The sequence below is a fragment of the Sardina pilchardus genome, chromosome 20 (genome assembly GCF_963854185.1).
Source record: "Sardina pilchardus chromosome 20, fSarPil1.1, whole genome shotgun sequence".
In the NCBI taxonomy this organism is placed as follows: Eukaryota; Metazoa; Chordata; class Actinopteri; order Clupeiformes; family Clupeidae; genus Sardina; species Sardina pilchardus.
The window spans coordinates 4,741,251-4,758,721 of record NC_085013.1 but is presented as its reverse complement, the minus strand read 5'-3'; the positions used below and the strand labels follow the sequence as shown (position 1 = coordinate 4,758,721).

Below are 17,471 nucleotides of genomic sequence, written 5' to 3'. Positions count from 1 at the left end.
TAATAGATGAGGACTGAAATAAAAGGAATGAGAATGAGCGTGGCAGAAAGGCACAGATACACTAACTGTGAATGTGTATGACACAGAGTGAGAGAAAGAGAGAAAGACAGAGAAAAAGAGAAGGAGAGAGAGAAATAGATAGATAGAAACAGAGGCGATACACAAACGATGCCGTCCTCATCAGCACTTGATGTTTGAGCGCCGGGGACCACGGGAGAAAGGGTTCGCGTCGCGCCCCTTTTCAAACATTTCCCTGGCCTCTGCACTGGAGCGATGAGTAGCCAGCCACCCTGTTTATTTTGCTCTCTCCGGTTCAGGAGGCTGCTATTGGGTCGCCCGAACACCCCCCCACCCTCCCGATCACGAGTCGCCGACTCGCAAACTACGCAGCGCTGCACACATTAGCACCCAGTAACCGCGCTAATGTGTGACTTAATAAGGAAACTAAACACAGCAGCTTGTGTATCAATGCCTGGAGGAGGCTCGCCCTGACAGCCCACCCCCCGAGCTACTCAGACCCAGCTCGCCAGTGGAGCCCTCTCCTTTTTATGCACAGGAAAATAAATAACCACTCCTAAACAACAGAAAAAAAACCCCGATAACCCCCGGTTGACAATCAATCAAAATCAAAGAACTTAACGAGAATTATTTGTGGGGCCTCTCTATTTAGGCCTTCTGGCTCTTTAAGAAAGGAGGGAGACGGTTTCTACTTAGAATTATACTGATTTTATTTGCTAAAGCTATAATTTCACACTAGGTGCCCAGAATTACTACTCACAGTGACTGTATCCTCTTAGGGCTGATTTGTTTGAGCTTAACCATCTTAACCAGTCTTTTGCATCTTAAATACCCGACAATAATAATGATTACATTGCTCGGATTAAAACAGGTTCCCTGCCATTCCTTGAGCGATATTTCACAGCGAATGTCTGTTTGTGTGCGTATGTGTGCATGGATATTTGAGGAGGAGAGAGAGAGAGAGGGAGAGGGAGAGAGAGAGAGAGAGAGATTGAGAGAGAGAGACAGAGAGGAGAACGCCGTGCAGTGGAGTATAGGGGATAATCATCACCACCAAAGTTTTAGCAATGCCCACCCTGTGTCTATTCCTTAAACCAACACAGGAGGACAAAGGAAGGGGAGCCGGTGGGCCGGGGGGCCCGAGGAATCTGTGTGCGTCTCTGTTAGCCAGGAGATCCACGGTAGCGCTGGTGGCAGCTCCAGCCTCCCAGACCACCCACTTAGGGAGCACGATGGCCAGCAAGGCCACACGGCACTCAATTCCAGGGATTTTGAACTTCAATGGGACCCACATGGAAGCCTGGACAAAGTGCCGCTCGTGCACAACCACCCCCCTCTCTAACACCGTCAACAACAAACGCCCTCCCCTCCTTCTACCACACCCCCACACACACACTCAATCCCCACCAACCCCCCAAAAGTTCTCTCTCTCTCTTTCTGTGAGGAGATGCACGGGAAAAGGAGGGAACATCGCGCATCGTGGTGGGTGTCAAGAAGAGCGAGAGACCGACAGAGAGGGAGAGAAAGAAAAAGAGAGAGAGGGAGCAAAAAAGTGATACAGAGAGAAAAGGATGAGTACGAGGAGGGGGGACGGGGGGCATAGAGACCACACCGTCGTCAACATATCCACACCTCGGCCAGCTGCGCCTCGCATCACTGAGCTCACGCGGCCTAACTACACACTTCCTGTCCAGACGGAGCGGCCGCTGGGTGGGGGTGAGAGGTCAAGGCAGAGGTCCATCTACCTGCTAAGAACAAAGCCAAGCCCAATTGTAGCACTCTCCTGCTCATGCCTATGGAAGGCCCATTCAACTCCATAGGAACCCTCCCATGTTTGTTATTTGGGGGTGGGGGGGCTTCTGTGTGTGGCTTCAGTTTGGGGGCTGTTAAGGGAGCAGTTTAGAGGCCGAGGAACACAGCGATCCTCGGACCACCACTTCACTGGATTTAACATATGACTTGCAAACTTTATGTTGCATCAATGAGGTGCTTTTCTTGTTTAATGAAAATGATTAAACAAGAAAATGAACCCTTCAAAATCTACAAATAAGGGGACCAGAGCAAACGGAAAATGACAAATGTTGATTTTACACACACAATTTCCATCTGTATTCTACGGGCGTTATTTTTGGCAATGTTTTAAAGTGCTGAAAGAGTAAGCTCGTATTTCAAACGAGGGAATGACATTTAAAGAAGTTGCGCTGGCATTTTCTTACAACAGTAGCACTTAAAGTTTTAGTCAGTTTTAGCCATCACTCTCAAAGAGGCATCAACTTCTGTGCTAATTAACTGATACCAGACTGCTTCTATATCAATGATGGACAGCTAATCTTTCCCTATGTAATGTGCTTTAATCCTGGGAAGAGTGACACCAAAGAATCCCTTCAAGGCATGGGGATTTTGACACCTGTTCTTTCACCTGTGTGGGGTCTTATTAAAGTGACTGAAATCACAGAAGCAAAGTGTTTCTTGTTTTAAGAGGAATTAGGGATTTGCCAAAGCAGACCCACCACTACCTAATGGCTGCCTGTGAGATCTACTGGCTCATCTCTGTCTACACACACACACACACACACACACACACACACACACACACACACACACACACACACACACACACACACACACACACACACACACACACACACACACACACACACACACACACACACACACACACACACACACACACACACACACACACACACACACACACACACACACACACACACACACACACACTTCTGTGGAAAAGGTTAATAATCATGCATTAAATCAACCCACAAGCCAGATTAAGGCCTTGATTGGGATGACTTGCTAACGTACTGAATTCTGAACAGGAGAAGGATGTAGACTAGGTGTGGGCAGACACCGTGTGTTCCGCGTCAAGTCAGGCACCGTTGAACAGGGACATCCTACACAGGCAGCCCGCGTCGTGTGCCGTACGTGTTCAGTTACAGGACCTGAGGCAGGTCACATCCTGCTTCAACTGTGTGGCCTCCGCCCTGCCAATAGGATGTGGTGGAGTGGGGAGAGGCGGCTTCCAGTATGCCGTTACCACAAACCAGGGACACGCGCCCAGAGTCAGATGACCAAGTGTACATACAACATTCAAAGTGGGAAGTATACGGACACCTGCTAGCCAGAGTTGATGTTGTATAACAATGGTTCACGCCAGGACACAGTAAATTCTTGCCTTAAAACATCAAGGCATGTCGCAATTCGGAATTTCTAAATTAAGGCAAGTAAAATAATATTTGTAGCACAACTATAATATCAACTTTAATAGCCGTTAATATTAATGTGAAATCCTACAATTCTACAAAGAAAATTTGACACAAGAAGAATGGAAAAGCACTTTCAAGCCACCAAAATTACGATTTCCCATCAAAACTCCACACGAGTTCACATGTTAAGCAAGTACTGTTGTCTGGTGTCTGTCCCTGTGACCCTCAATGTATCTGTCCACCTGTTCAGCTCTGTAACTGAAAACCCATCATATAAAGTCACTCCTTCCCATGGTACAAATGTGTTTATTGCTGTGCTTTGTTCATTTCAATGGGTTAAACAAACAGTGACAAGAGAACAGGAATTGCCCCCATTATAAAGATAAGTGCCCCGCCGTGGCAATTCATTTAGCATTGTACGATGCTTGTGATTTATGGGCCTATTGGAAGGGTTAAACAGGCTGCACCAGAAGGTGGTGAGTCTCAGAAACACAGCGTAGCAGGCGTATTTATTGTCTCCTTACAGGAGTAATACAACAGAAAATGCTCGATACACTCTCCACACAGAACTTACAACAGTCCTCAATACTAAATCACAACACATAACTCCTGAAAATTGTCACCCTTCTATATAATACTCTACAGTGGACAAGCTCTGCTGAAGCACATTGTCCAATCCAATCCATTAGCCAAGGAAATCCAATGTGATGTTTAATTGTGCAATAAATAATAGATGCATGTGCAGCCATGGACAAACCATTTCTTTGGCAAATACATATACACAAATGCTATTTCATGAGAATGTTGCCTTACACATTCCGTATCCACTAAAAATTGCCCATTCAATGGGCAAGTCAGACAGTGTGTCACACAGCTCATACAAAACTTTTCAGAAATGGTGAGGCTGCCCTCTAGTGGTCCATAGTAGGCTTCTTGTTTCATTTTTAAAATCCAAGCCTTCTTTGAATCAAGTTACAAAGAGTTTGGCTTAGAATAAGTTTTTTTAGGTTCCACATATTTACTTATTTTCCCCTTTATATACTATTAAAAGTTAAGTAGAGCTGCACACAATTAGCTAAAGCTTAGGGTCTCAGATTTCAGCAAACACATTCCAGTAAACTTCTTATGAGCTCATGCACTGCACTGCCTCTCACATTCATTCCAACTGCATACAAGATACCTTGCATAAACTTTCAGTCAATTCAGACAATATAACCACGGTTATCAACTACACTGACCTCAACATGTTTTCTTACAAGGTGCACAATCAAATCTCGTGTCCAATCATAAAAGTACAAATAACCTAAATAAAACCTTTACACATAAAGACATGTTTGATAGATCAATGTCCCGGATGTCATTCATCTACACTGCAGGCATGTTCATGATAAAGTTGAAGTCATATTTAAATATTTATACAAGATGAAATTTGGAAGGACGACTCAACTCTCTAATTTTTTCCAATTAGGAATCCTATTCTATCAATTAGCATTTCCCAATTACTCTATTAATACAGTAAGCAAGTATAGTTTATAAAATATCATGGCAAAAGATTTAGAACAGAACATAATACAAAAGCAAAAAGAATATTGTAGAAAAATACCTCGGTACATGTCAACAAGAGAGTCTTTGAGTTCTGGCTTGTGGGACCATGTCATAGAAGGATGCTCCTCTTCACTCTCAGAGCAGCTCTCCCTGGGTCAACCAAAAGAAAATGATAAATGACCAACGCAGGCCAAAGTATACCCTGCTTTAGTCGCTGATTGGCCTATAGAAAACGACAGACTTTGGCCCCTAATCTAAAAACCCATGACACAAAACATAGAAATCTGGTCATATGCCTTCTACTACTACCACTCTGCATGGGCCACACTAATCTCCCCCACAATGTACACACAGCTGAAGGGGCCATCGTCTCAGCCAAAGACTTTACATGGTCATGGGGAAATTCTGTGATATTTAGCCCTACAGCAACTGAGCACTTAATCTAGGTGTTCTTTGTCCTATTGCTATTACAGAGCTGCTAGGCTGAGAAAAAGTGAGAAAGTAGTGGCAATAATGTGTAGATGTGTTGCTGCAATGTTTGCATTTTGCATTTTAAACACATCTCTGATTTTTTTTTCTTTCTTTTTCCCCCAATATAAAGTACTGTAGACTTTCTGGAGTTTCTAGTGTTTTAAATCAACGGTAAGCAACTTCAAATACAAAACAGTGTTATCTAGGTTTTCCATGCATTTTATACTGAGCTGTCTATGAAAGAAACAAGGATAAGGCATAACTGCAGAACAGTCACTAGTAGGATATCACCTATCACTAGAGAGATGAGTAACATGATAGGGGTATCATGTTACTGTCTGCTCTGCACACCACAGGGAATCAGTCTAGAAAACAGTCAAACAAGACAAAAAGGACTTCTAATTCTAGCATTCAATAAGATGATTAACTTCTCTTCTGATACAAAATGTGAAATGAGGGCATATCAAGTATAGGTTGCATGCAATGTTTGAATCACTTTTGCATTCACTACAGCAATGGAAAGGTGACTACAGGGAAATGCATGCAACAAGATAACACTGAGCTGACAGCATCCACAGAAACAAGTAGGGTAGGCTACTGATTAGCACACCCGTGGGTTACTTACTTCACAGAGAGTTCATGTTCCAAGCTTGATATTTTATGTTTGGCCCGCTGAAGGGCATTTTTCACATCATCTGCTCTGCTTCTGTTATCCATTGTCATGACATGCATTAGACAATGCTACCTAGTGGCCGACATGGCAGTATATCTCTAGGATGTCACAGTATCTCATTGGAAATTCGAGCCATAACCAAGACAACAAGAGACGCCTAAACATGCAGTGTCAGGTCACATGCAGAAGCCTCTCACTGTCAAATACCGGTCTTGTTATAATATTTCACAAACAGGCCTCCTATCCATGAATGTATCGAGTGTTTCTAACAGAGAGATAGAGAAATAGAGAAACATACTTTACCCCATCTGCAGTTATGCTATGCTGCAGGCTCCTATTCTGACGCTACATAACTGCGTAATTATCCATCCTTTTTAGAGACATCATCATTATTTTGAATCTAGGCTTAAGAACTCTGTCACTTGCATTTGCAAGTGCAGCTTTAACTTATATGATTTGAATGTTGAATGATATTATGGTCAGGTTACATTTCCACGAATACGAGTTCAAATAAGTGCCTGGCTGCACAAAAAACTTCCAAGATAGATAGTTGGTTGGACGAGTTCAAGTCAGATTTAGCCAGGAATGTTTGTGGTGAAAACTCTTGCATTCTATTGCCACATCGAGAAAGCATATTTATGTCGCAGAATACTCACCTAAAGAAAGTTTCCAAAAGGGCGCATATAGTACTCTACAGACTTTATATTTTCAATGCTTACATCAGGATACTTTTTCCAACTTTGGTTAGCTAGCTTAGCATCACTCATTCCATTTGGGAGACCGGGGGGAAAACTTTAAGGAAGTGAATTGAGATGTACTGTTACACTACTTACCCACTAGAGAGCAGTACATGATAAATAATTAACAATTTTGCCTTCACAAATCATGGAGATGTTATTCCACACCACCACTGTAAAGTGGCAGCTTGAATCGGCGATTTACTCTCACTTCATATTATTACCACGTTAGCCTGTAGGCATAATATTATCTGGTCTTGTTTTAAATGGAAGCATGGCCAATTATATTAGTCATTCATTATCATTGTTTCTCGCATCATTATGCTGACGACTATCAACTACAGGCTCTTAAATAATGTAAGAATCTTTAATGATCTAAAACAATCTCAGGTTCTTGTCAAACCTGGTAAAGCTGTGTTTGGTCATGCTACCCAAATATTATCATACTAGTAAAGGGCATCTGAGCAATGCACATTCTGATTCGACGCTGATCACGACCAATCAGACGCTTCTTTGTTGCCAAGTCAGAGAGGGAGAAGTGATGTGGTGAGGAGTTACGGTTTGCAGGGGCTGTAATATTTTGAGATAATACTTTGCACTTGGGCTTCAAAATGAGCTCCATCGGAACTGGGGTGAGTAGTATGATTACATACGTACACATTTGTATTTCTATACAGATATTTGTTAGAGAAGGTAAACTGCCAGGAGTGAATGTTTGGGAGGCTTTGTCAAGTGTGCCCGTGGGTAGCTTGCTATCAGCTTACTAGCATTGAATTTCATTGAGGCCTTACGTATGTTAGGCTAACAAGCTAACTGAACATCCATTCACTTCAATGAGCTAACTTAGTATTGTTATTTGTGAGTGTGTAGATAGATAGGCCAATTATGTGTGTACTTTTGTAGGACTACATGTTTTGCTGTATCTATGATCCTTCTGCTTTTCATTTTTGTAGAAACATTACGGCACGGTTTCACTTTTAGATCTTCAACCGGCTGGCGAGTTAAGCTAACATGTACAGCACTATGCGCTTGTCTACAGTTAGCAGGCTAGCTGTGTGCTGAGTCACATACAATGAATGCTGCGAGTAAGAATTAGCTGGCTAATATGCTAACTAAATCGAAAGTAACTTAATGTCAGGGAAGTTCTGATAGGAAAAAACACTCACCTTTGCTTAATGAAATGAGAACCAGTTATTGTTCCATTTAACAACAAGGTGTGTATCCTAATAAGATGAATTATTATGTTTTTAGCTTGACGCTAAGTACTTAATTATAGACAGTATTATTATGCTGTCTCATGTGTACTTGGATAGAGATGATATTATGGAATGAGTTGTATTCTTCTCCCAGACAACTGTTCACCGTTCAAGTTGTAAACTGTCATACAAGTGGGCAACACTGAAGCAGTCTTTTTTGTCTTCTCTCAACAGTATGACTTGTCTGCCTCGACCTTCTCACCTGATGGTAGAGTGTTCCAGGTTGAGTATGCAATGAAAGCAGTCGAAAACAGCAGGTGAGAATGTTTTTAGAAACAACCATTCATTCAAATTAACAGTTGTGATGCAGTTGAATTAGTTTTCTTATGGGTGATGTAAAATGACATTTGGCATGTTTTATTTCCACTCAACAGCACAGCCATTGCAATCCGGTGCAAGGATGGTATTGTGTTTGGTGTTGAGAAGCTAGTCCTCTCAAAACTATATGAGCAGGGATCCAACAAGCGCATATTCAACATTGACCGTCATGTTGGAATGGTAAAAACACTTTAGTGTCTCTCACTTTCACAATAGTGGCTGATGTCTAAATGCTATTTTTGCATCATATCATATATATATATATAATTCTGCATTTTTTAAAATTATTATTATTATAATTTTTTTAGCTTGAGTCTATGTCCAGTGTTTCATTATGACCATCATTTTGTATTGTAAGTTGTATGTGCATCATTTACTCTTTGCACGCGTGTAGGCAGAGTGCAGCCTCAAGAGGTGGAAACAGTAGATGTGTATCTGTGTCATATTCAGAGAGGATTTGATGAGCTTTGCTCTGTCCAATAGGCTGTAGCAGGGCTCTTGGCTGATGCTCGCTCTCTCGCTGAAGTGGCCCGGGAAGAGGCTGCTAACTTCCGCTCCAACTACGGTCATGACATCCCCCTGAAAGTAAGAGATGGAGGCCTGCTTCTCACAGTGCCTGAATATATTGATATACTGTAAAAAAAGATTTGCATCAAGTTAGATACGATCTAAGACTTCCTCATGTACACAAGGTTTATATTCAGTTTTTCATTTGTTCAAAATGTTTGTAAATTCATATTTGTGAGCACTTCAACTTCACATTCAGTTCATGGGCAAACGTACTGGAGGACATTGCTGCAGTATGCATGCCAATTGCACATACCTCCAAACATGTGATCTCAGTTGCATTGGCTTGTGCAGTTGCACATTTTAGTGTCCTTTTATCATCATGACCAGTTTAATCATCTTTTGATATGCCACACTCAGGTGGATGGATTATCTTGGCAAAGGTCAAGTGCCTACAAACACGGATTGGAATAAGCCTTGTTTACAAGTTTCATTTGCATGTGTATATTGTAGTGATATAAGTAAAGTAAATAAAAGTAAAAAAACATATTTCCCCCCTTTCTAACAGCATCTTTCAGACAGAGTGGCCATGTATGTCCATGCTTACACGTTATACAGCGCTGTCCGTCCATTCGGCTGCAGGTAAGGCATGATGGACACTGGAGAACCGTTAATAGCTGGATCAATAACAAGGGGTTATTCTAATCACAGGTTCACTGATATGCACACATATGTTTGACTAAAAGCTTGATTCATGTTTCATAATGCACAGACCACTTTTACATTATTACTCAACTAACAGCTCTGCTCTTTGAAGAGATGAGAAAAGTTAGAGAAGTCACTAACATCTTCAGATAGCTTAAGTTAAAGCTTCAAACCATGTCAGTGTGAACATGTACTTTAATGTTCAAGACTCTCTTTTTGTATAATGTATGTTAAAGTGTCTTCAGTGTCATTGCCATGGAATCTTAAACATGTTCTACCCGTCTTAGTTTTATCCTGGGATCATATGATGAAGATGACGGCCCACAGCTGTACATGGTAGACCCATCAGGGATTTCATACGTAAGATTTCTTTGCCACATTTCTATTTATCCTGAGTTGTAACATTCCATTCCATTTAGGTTCTGTACCTGTAGATTGCAAGACTAGACAACAAGGTTGATGTATGCAAATAGTATTACAAGTTCATCATCTGTAATGCGCACAAGCAACCGCAGAAGGTCATGTAAAAATATATTGTGGCAAATTCAAAGTCTACACAAGCTATGTGGATGCTGTAAATGCATGGCAGGGTTGGATTCAGGTTGGATGTGTCGAGAGGGAGGATGGGTGGGTGAGTAGGGTCACTTATGTATTGACGGCACCGTGTATGAGACAAGAAGGAAGTCTGAACTTATGTTTTTATTTATTTTATCTTAGTTTTTTTTTTCTTTCTTTCTCATCGTTGTTGTTAATCTTAAACTAGTGAAATATTTGGCTTAGTTTGATCTGTCTATGATGTACTTCCTGGTACCTTAGTAGTTCTGTGTACTTGCTTACATTCATTACTTAATAAATATGTATATATGTATATTTTATCTGTGTTGCTGGGGGCAATATGTGGTTTGCATGACTTGGTTTAGAATAAGTATTTGATAATATTTCTGTTTTGCATTTGTTTTTCCTATGATTTTAGGGTTACTGGGGTTGTGCCATTGGAAAGGCCAAGCAGGCAGCCAAGACAGAAATTGAAAAACTTCAGGTGATCATTTTCTTCAGAAGCACTAAAAAACAAATGTATTAACCAAAGCAGGGGATCTTAGTCTGATTTCCCTGGTTGGTTATCAAAGTGAACGGCTTTATATTATTCTAAATTATTTTATTACTATTCAATTTTTTTTTTCTTTGTTTATTTTCTATGTTTTTAGATGAAAGACTTGACCTGCCGGGAGTTGGTGAAGGAGGTGGCCAAAATGTAAGCCTCTTGTTTTCATTGGTGGACTGTGACTTGTCAGTATTGCACACAAGGGGGCAGCATTGCCATTTTGTAATTTTCCCTATTGAGTGTGTTGGTACAGGTTACAGAATCATATTTGACTAGATGCAATTCATAGAGCCCACTGGCAAAAAGCTTTGAAGCATTTAATGAGAGGATATACATTCATTAATCTGTATGTATGTGTAATTCATATGGCTTGAATGAAATCCATCCTCATACAACATGCATGGTCATAATGAAAGACAATCTTATTTAATCTAATCAATCACTTTTTTTTTATTTGACTGAAGCACTTTATTTGACCATGAGGTTTGCAGATTTTCTTTACTTAAGAGCGTATTGTGTTAGGCTTGTTAAATACTTTCCAAATTTCAATTAGAACTAGCCGGCGATGGGGCTAATACATTTCTTTGAAATGTGAGTCTAATATGACATACTGGGTACTTGACATTTACGGAAAGTTTGTTTGAACACTCAACATAAATGTCACACCTTTAATTCTGTGAAACCCTGAACCCTTCCATTGGGATTTTCGTTGAAATGCAGTTAGAGCCACATGGTAAATGTCACAGTGACCACATGTTCAGCAACAGTGTCTGACCATTGCATCAAGTGGGCGTCTATCTTCAACATTACACATTATTTTGCATCTTTAAAAAGGTTATGCAGATAAGTTTTGTGAACAAAGTAAAATACAAAATTTTACATTATAAGAGACCACCTGGTATCAAAGACAAACTATTTTTGCAGCTAATATGGCATCAGATTGTATTCAGTGACATCTAAATAGACGTGCTGTACAATTTTTGTTTTAACCTTAAAATTATCTCTTCATTAGTTAGTGGACGACAACTGAATTAAGGGAGTTCCTTTCCAAACTACTAGCTGGCTCATGAAAAGTGACCTTACTAAATGCCCTTTTGACCTGTCATCAGTTGTTCATGCTTTTTCCCCCTCACCGAGTTGTCGTAAACCGACCGTGAGCGTCATATCCCCCGTTATGTAACTTTGGTGGGACGTGCATTTTTTTGTACATGTTGGACACCTAATGCAATACCTTTTTATATCAAATTCAGCAAAATGGTTAAGGAGTGCACACTGAATGTGTACGCTCAAAACTTGCCAGACTGCATCTTTATGACTGCGGTACTACTTGTAGGTGCAGTCAGGGATACCACAGTAGGTCATGTTGGATTGTGTTTATATTTACATCTATTAGCAGAGTCTTTTGTGCAAAAAACCCCATACATTATTATTTGAACCAAGTACCAAACAAAACAAGCCAGAGAGGTAGCTCACTCTTACCTTCAGTATTCCCTGAGAAATACCACACAGGGTTTCATTTTTATTTGCCTTTTTTTTTAAAAAACATTTTTGGGCTTGCAGGCTACTGGTTCTAAAGACATTTCTGCATAACTTGATTGTGTTGTTGTTGTTGTTTATAGCCATCTCAATTATGATTTACTGTCTTCCTGCAGAATCTACATCGTACATGATGAGGTCAAAGACAAATCATTTGAGTTGGAGCTCAGCTGGGTAGGAGAAGGTAAGACTGTCCCTTGACAAACTGTTGTTGTGTATTGCACCGTATACAGCGAAACATGTTGATGTCTATGCAGAAGTGTTGGCTGCAGATTCCTACACTCATAATGAAGTAGCTTAACTGGAGTGCAGTCATATTAGTGTCACATTCATTCAAATCCCCACATTCATATCTGCCCATCCTGCAATTTCTCAGATTACACAGGTGTGTGTGTGTGTGTGTATGCGTGCAGTGGCAGGAATGTTTAAGTCTGCAAAGCAAATCTCGAAACACTAAGGCGGGGATCACATTAGCCAGCGGCAAGCGGCAGCGGCAAGCGTAACGCAACGCTCAGACCATAATAATAAATCTAAACATTCTATCTCGTTCCTAAATTCAATCTTTGTTGCTACATCCTTAGACGAATCTGATTGGTTAAAATACCTAAACATTCCAAAACTGATTGTGACGAGCCGAGCGTTGCGCTTCAAAGTTGAACCAAGTTCAACTCACAGTTTGCTCAACGCTAGCGTTACGCCAGCGTTGTCACCGTTCCGCTGCCGAACCATAGATAACAATAGGAGACCTGCCGCTTGCCGCTGGCTAGTGTGATCCCCGCCTAACTCTGATACTGTCTCAGCGTTGTGGTAACCTGTATAGCTGCCTCACTGTAAGGACTTAGTTGGATTTATGTACACTACTGGTCAAGTTTGGACACTTTGGTCTTTAATTTTCAGATTATTTACAAGAGGTGGATTAACATGGACATTTTTCTTTTGGAATAACAAAAAACCTGTCATGAAAACACAGCTATTGTAGAACAAAGCTGAAAAATCGAAACCAAAATAACACGTGTGCGGTTATGTAGTAAACAAAAAATTGTGAACAAAACTAATTTTCTTACAAGCAGCCAACTTTTACTGTGCTTGACAGAACACTCTTGACATTCTCTCATCCACCTTAAGTTAGACACTTGTATTGGCTTTCCAATAGTCGTGAAGGAGTTCCTAATGCGTGTTGAGCACTTGTTGGCTGCGTCTTGTATTTCATGAAGCTGGTTGTGATGATGCCAGTAGTGAGCAAAGCGGTCATGAAGGTAAATTGAGGCAATTTTGAAGAATATAATATGTGAAACAAATGTCGTTTTAAACAAAGGTTTCCTTTTGATTACTACATAATCCCATGTGTGTTATTTCGTAGTTGAGAGTTTTGTTCTTTTCCAAAAAAGAAACCCATAAATTAATAGGCGTCTCCAAACTTTTGCCTGGCTATGTAGGTCAGAGGGTTTGTTGGCTGTTACTAAAGGTCTTCCTCTTGGAAAGGAAAGTAAGGAAACATTTTTGTAGCCATGATGCCACATGATCGCTGCATAACTTGCACTCAGAACACTTAATCTGAGCCTGGGTGCTTTAGACCCTTGGTGTTCTGAATTGTCCTCTGACCTGTTGCCTATAACTGTCTTGTCTTGTATGATATGTAATGGTAGTGGTGGTTGTGTACTTGCCGTACAAGGTTTGAAGCTTAACAACCTTCTTTGTCTTCCCTTCCTTCTACAGTGACAAAAGGAAGACATGAAGTGGTCCCCAAAGAAGTCAGAGAAGAGGCAGAGAAGTATGCTAAGGTAAGAGCCAGTTCAAGTAGCACCTGTTGCAGGTGTTGTTACCCTTGGTGCACCTCATTGCTTGTCCACACTGGGCCAGTCACCCGACACGTGATGAAGACATGCCACTTGCAGGGCCTCCACACTTATGTCCATAGGGGCACACTTACAATCTTTCACTAGTCTAGATTGCTAAGATGTTAGTTAGATTGGCCCCTAGTTCTCATCTCCAAGGATCTGACTTGGGTCATGGATGAGGTTAGCTTGTAGACTGGGTAAACCCAGCCCGATCACAATGGGCTTATCCACCAGGTGCACCCGGGTTGTTGATCTGACTGGTTGAAGGATTGTCCAAATGTGTAAGTAATTTGAACTGTGCCCATTGATCATCCCTCCTGTGCAGTGCAGACTCCCCAGACTAATGTGCAATCTCAAAAGAGTGAGCTTAGTCTGGTGATAGCCAGGCTAGGTAGCCTGGAAATCTAGATATGAATCAAGAAAGATTGACGGTCTGGCTGTGAGTAATGAAAATGGCCCAACTCGAAGCGCGGCACCAATCGTGCGTTTCAAAATATCACTGTCTGCAAGCAATTAGATAACACTATAACCAATGTTAACTGGCTGGTACTTTTTCGTAGCAGCGCGGTCATCGTCTGTGTAGTTCGCCTCTGGCCCGCCTATATCAGATACACCAAAGTGATTGGTGCATCTCTGCTCCTACGGCATGGGTAATGAGCATCATTACGGATTGCCAGAGTGACTCGCTGTGCTCTCGTGAGAACTCTGGATGTCCAGGGTAGGATGAGGAAGTTTGAGGATAAACTTTTTTGCAATGTGGCTGAATGCTTCATTTATAATTTCTGTATTGTTAGTAATTGAGCAGCATCCTGACCGCTTTATTTCTGGCTTGTGGTCTGTGCTGTTTTGTTCATTAGAAAATTGACTCCTGTCTTCAGTGCTGAATGAACTTCTGTTGCTTTATGTGAGGTTTCGCTTACCTTATGTCCATTATCTGTAGCTGCAATCTACAATACGGCCCTTTCCTAAACTAGTTACTTCGCTCTCCCCCTATCCACTTACATTTTGTGTGTGTGTGTTCACGTGGAGGGTCTGCCATATTAAGGGCCATCCGAAACCAATTGCTATTAAGTGGTAGTGTTATAAACCCTCCAACGCCGAGTGAACCCCGACGGGACCTTTTCGAGGGTGTGTGTCAATTAATGCGTCATGGTTGTTGTTTCAAAATGTTAGTTCCGCGTGAGTAGGCCATGCATGTAAACAAATCCATCCGTGATCACCAGCTTCCGCTGGGGAGAGTGAAGTTTGTCCCAAAGCTTAGTGTGGTAACCCTACCCTCTAATCGAGGGAACTTAATTTAGCTGTGAGGGTGCTTCCCACCTGAGTTCACTCTGTAATTGAGAGAGAGTGGGTAGGGATTACTTTTGGAAAGGGCCCTCTCAATACCTCTAAAGCCTACCTTACACTGACAGGATTTGGGAAAGATTCTTGAAAGATTGTAGTCTTTTGAGTAGCAAGCTTGAATGAGGGGCATTAGTTAAAAGACTACCGTACAGTCTTTCAGGAATCTTTCCCAAATCTTGTCAGTGTAAAGCCTACCTAAATTGTCAGTATGCCAGTGGAGTGTTACATGCACATGCTGTCTTGCACCTGACTGATTTTTTTTGACAGTGATAAAATATGTAAGATTTCATATCTGTTAATAGCCACTATGAAAATGTCCTGAAGGCAGGTTGTTTAACGGGCTGTAATATTTTCCAATTAGGAACATATAATAGTTGCAGAACTTTTGGGCCATCTTCAAATTACCATCTGTAAATGATCTATACCCTCTAGTGGATTTTTTGTGACATGTTGTACATATCTTGTAATATTGAGGAAATCCTGCTGTTAATTTGATGAATCAAAAAACTAAATGGAATGGCATCCTGTGGCAAAATGTTCTTACTGCTCTTATGTGCATGTCATTGTGTTATCCGCACAACATTCAACACTGAGGTGCCAACGTTGTCCTTCATTAAGCTGAAATGGTTTGGATGTGGTGTCCTTACGGACTTTCTGTCTTCTCACAGGATGCCTTGGAAGAAGAGGACGACTCTGATGAGGACAACATGTAAAAGCCTGTTTGGCCCGCCAGCAACTCGTGCATTTACCCCTCTGACTACTGTCATACCCACTATTCTCCCAGTCCACACCAGACGACCCCAACTGTACAAGGCAGATATTTCTTTTTTTTGTATGTTTTATAGAGCATTGGACCATTACATTCATGTGTTTCTTTTCTTTGAATTCTGTACAATGGATTTTGGACAACACATAAAAATTGTCAGAAAACAAGATCTGTGAATTTGTTTTTAATACCACTACATATATTGCATTAGGTCTATGTAATCATGTAATCTACTCCGTTTCAATCACTGCCAAAGAAGTTTAGTCAATGTGCATTAGAGATAATCTCAGTACTGTAAACGGCCTGGCGAGACCTTTGAAATCACATGCTTAATCTTACTCGCACCTTTCATTTTAGTGTTCATAATGAATGGGAATAGAGAGACATGTGTAATAAGAAAATATTGACATCCAGAAGAACAGCAATTACAACAGGATTAAACAATTTAAACTATGCACTGTAACGCATATCTTAAGGGGTTACTGCACCCCTAGAATGCTTTAATTTCAGTAAGTGTACCCTTTAGCTTACAAAGTGCAGTACAGAAAATGAGTAAAGCATTTGCCAGAGAGGACCACCAACACGTTTGTTAGGCTAAATCACACCTCGGCTTGTGTGTTGTGGCTTTGTGCAGCTGAGTCCTTTGTGATTTGCTACACTGCAAGGACTTGAACCTTGTACTACAGAGGAGTAGTGCCATCCACCAGTGTATACAGCACAAAATGACAGCCTCGCTGCACTCTACCTTATGTGCAGGGAATCACATAAGCAACAAACAGGCATACGCAGGACCAAACGCTGCTGCTGTACCCTTGTCTCAACAACTCACCCTGTTGACTTGGATTCTGTGTTGAGTTCGCACCGCACCATCAACTCTACATCACAAGGCTACACCAAGACACCAATATTCGATCCAGAACCACTGTTTGTGTCCCTGATGGAAGGTTTTACCACACAAAGACAAAGTGGCCACCGAATGATGCCACCGATGCCTGAGGCTCAAACAACTTCGGACTAAAAGTCAATTACAAGCAGCTAATTAATTGCATTAGGCCTATCTTGTGAACTGAGCTTACTACCATGCGGGAAACGTGACTGCCTAATGAGGCCATAGCCCTGTGTCTCAGAATGCAGATCCATAGCTTTCAACTACAAGCTCCAGTGTGTTCTTACAGTGCAACTATCGTCCACTGGTTAGTCCCATGACTTATAATGCAAAAGCTTGCACATTGCAAATTATGACGTACTGTGCAAAACAATAGCCTTGTGTACTTTTGGAATGGGATAAAAAATATGATGACGCGAACCAGAACTTTAACTGGTCAGTGTCATTAAAATCCCTTGCAGAAATGTAACAGCATTCAGACAAGCCCTCTTCTGCAAATTTGGCAAATGTCAATAGGCATGTAAGAGTGCCCAGATCATAAA

The 17,471-nt window shown here is 41.3% G+C and overlaps 2 protein-coding genes across 4 annotated transcripts in view; one reads left to right on the top strand and one right to left on the bottom strand.

Moving 5' to 3' along the window:
* Positions 1-7,062, bottom strand: part of mipol1 (mirror-image polydactyly 1) — a 61,877-nt gene extending 54,815 nt beyond the window's left edge. Inside the window, exons 1-2 of one of the 3 annotated variants that reach the window (XM_062523206.1) lie at positions 6,768-7,062; positions 4,849-4,940 (exon numbers count right to left, since the gene is read on the bottom strand). In XM_062523206.1, the coding sequence (XP_062379190.1) occupies positions 4,849-4,903 (55 nt within the window). In that variant the 5' untranslated portion in view covers positions 4,904-4,940; positions 6,768-7,062. Of the gene's footprint in view, positions 1-4,848; positions 4,941-6,590; positions 6,742-6,767 lie in introns of those variants that run through there. The other 2 variants (XM_062523205.1, XM_062523204.1) reach the window with 2 other exon arrangements.
* A 92-nt stretch (positions 7,063-7,154) lies between these two features.
* psma3 (proteasome 20S subunit alpha 3) lies at positions 7,155-16,210 on the top strand. Its single transcript, XM_062522844.1, has 11 exons — positions 7,155-7,303; positions 8,102-8,184; positions 8,302-8,425; positions 8,729-8,830; positions 9,321-9,394; positions 9,745-9,817; positions 10,431-10,496; positions 10,663-10,709; positions 12,212-12,279; positions 13,812-13,876; positions 15,946-16,210. The coding sequence occupies exons 1-11, from the start codon at positions 7,283-7,285 to the stop codon at positions 15,988-15,990; spliced, it is 768 nt and encodes a 255-aa protein (XP_062378828.1). The 5' UTR covers positions 7,155-7,282; the 3' UTR covers positions 15,991-16,210.
* The last annotated feature ends 1,261 nt before the right edge of the window (positions 16,211-17,471 follow it).

Coding starts and splice junctions, on each gene's coding strand:
- psma3 (XM_062522844.1), top strand. CDS start 7,283: ATGAGCTCCATCGGAACTGGG. Junction 8,426..8,728: donor TTGACCGTCATGTTGGAATG/GTAAAAACACTT, acceptor TCTGTCCAATAG/GCTGTAGCAGGGCTCTTGGC. Junction 9,818..10,430: donor ACCCATCAGGGATTTCATAC/GTAAGATTTCTT, acceptor CTATGATTTTAG/GGTTACTGGGGTTGTGCCAT.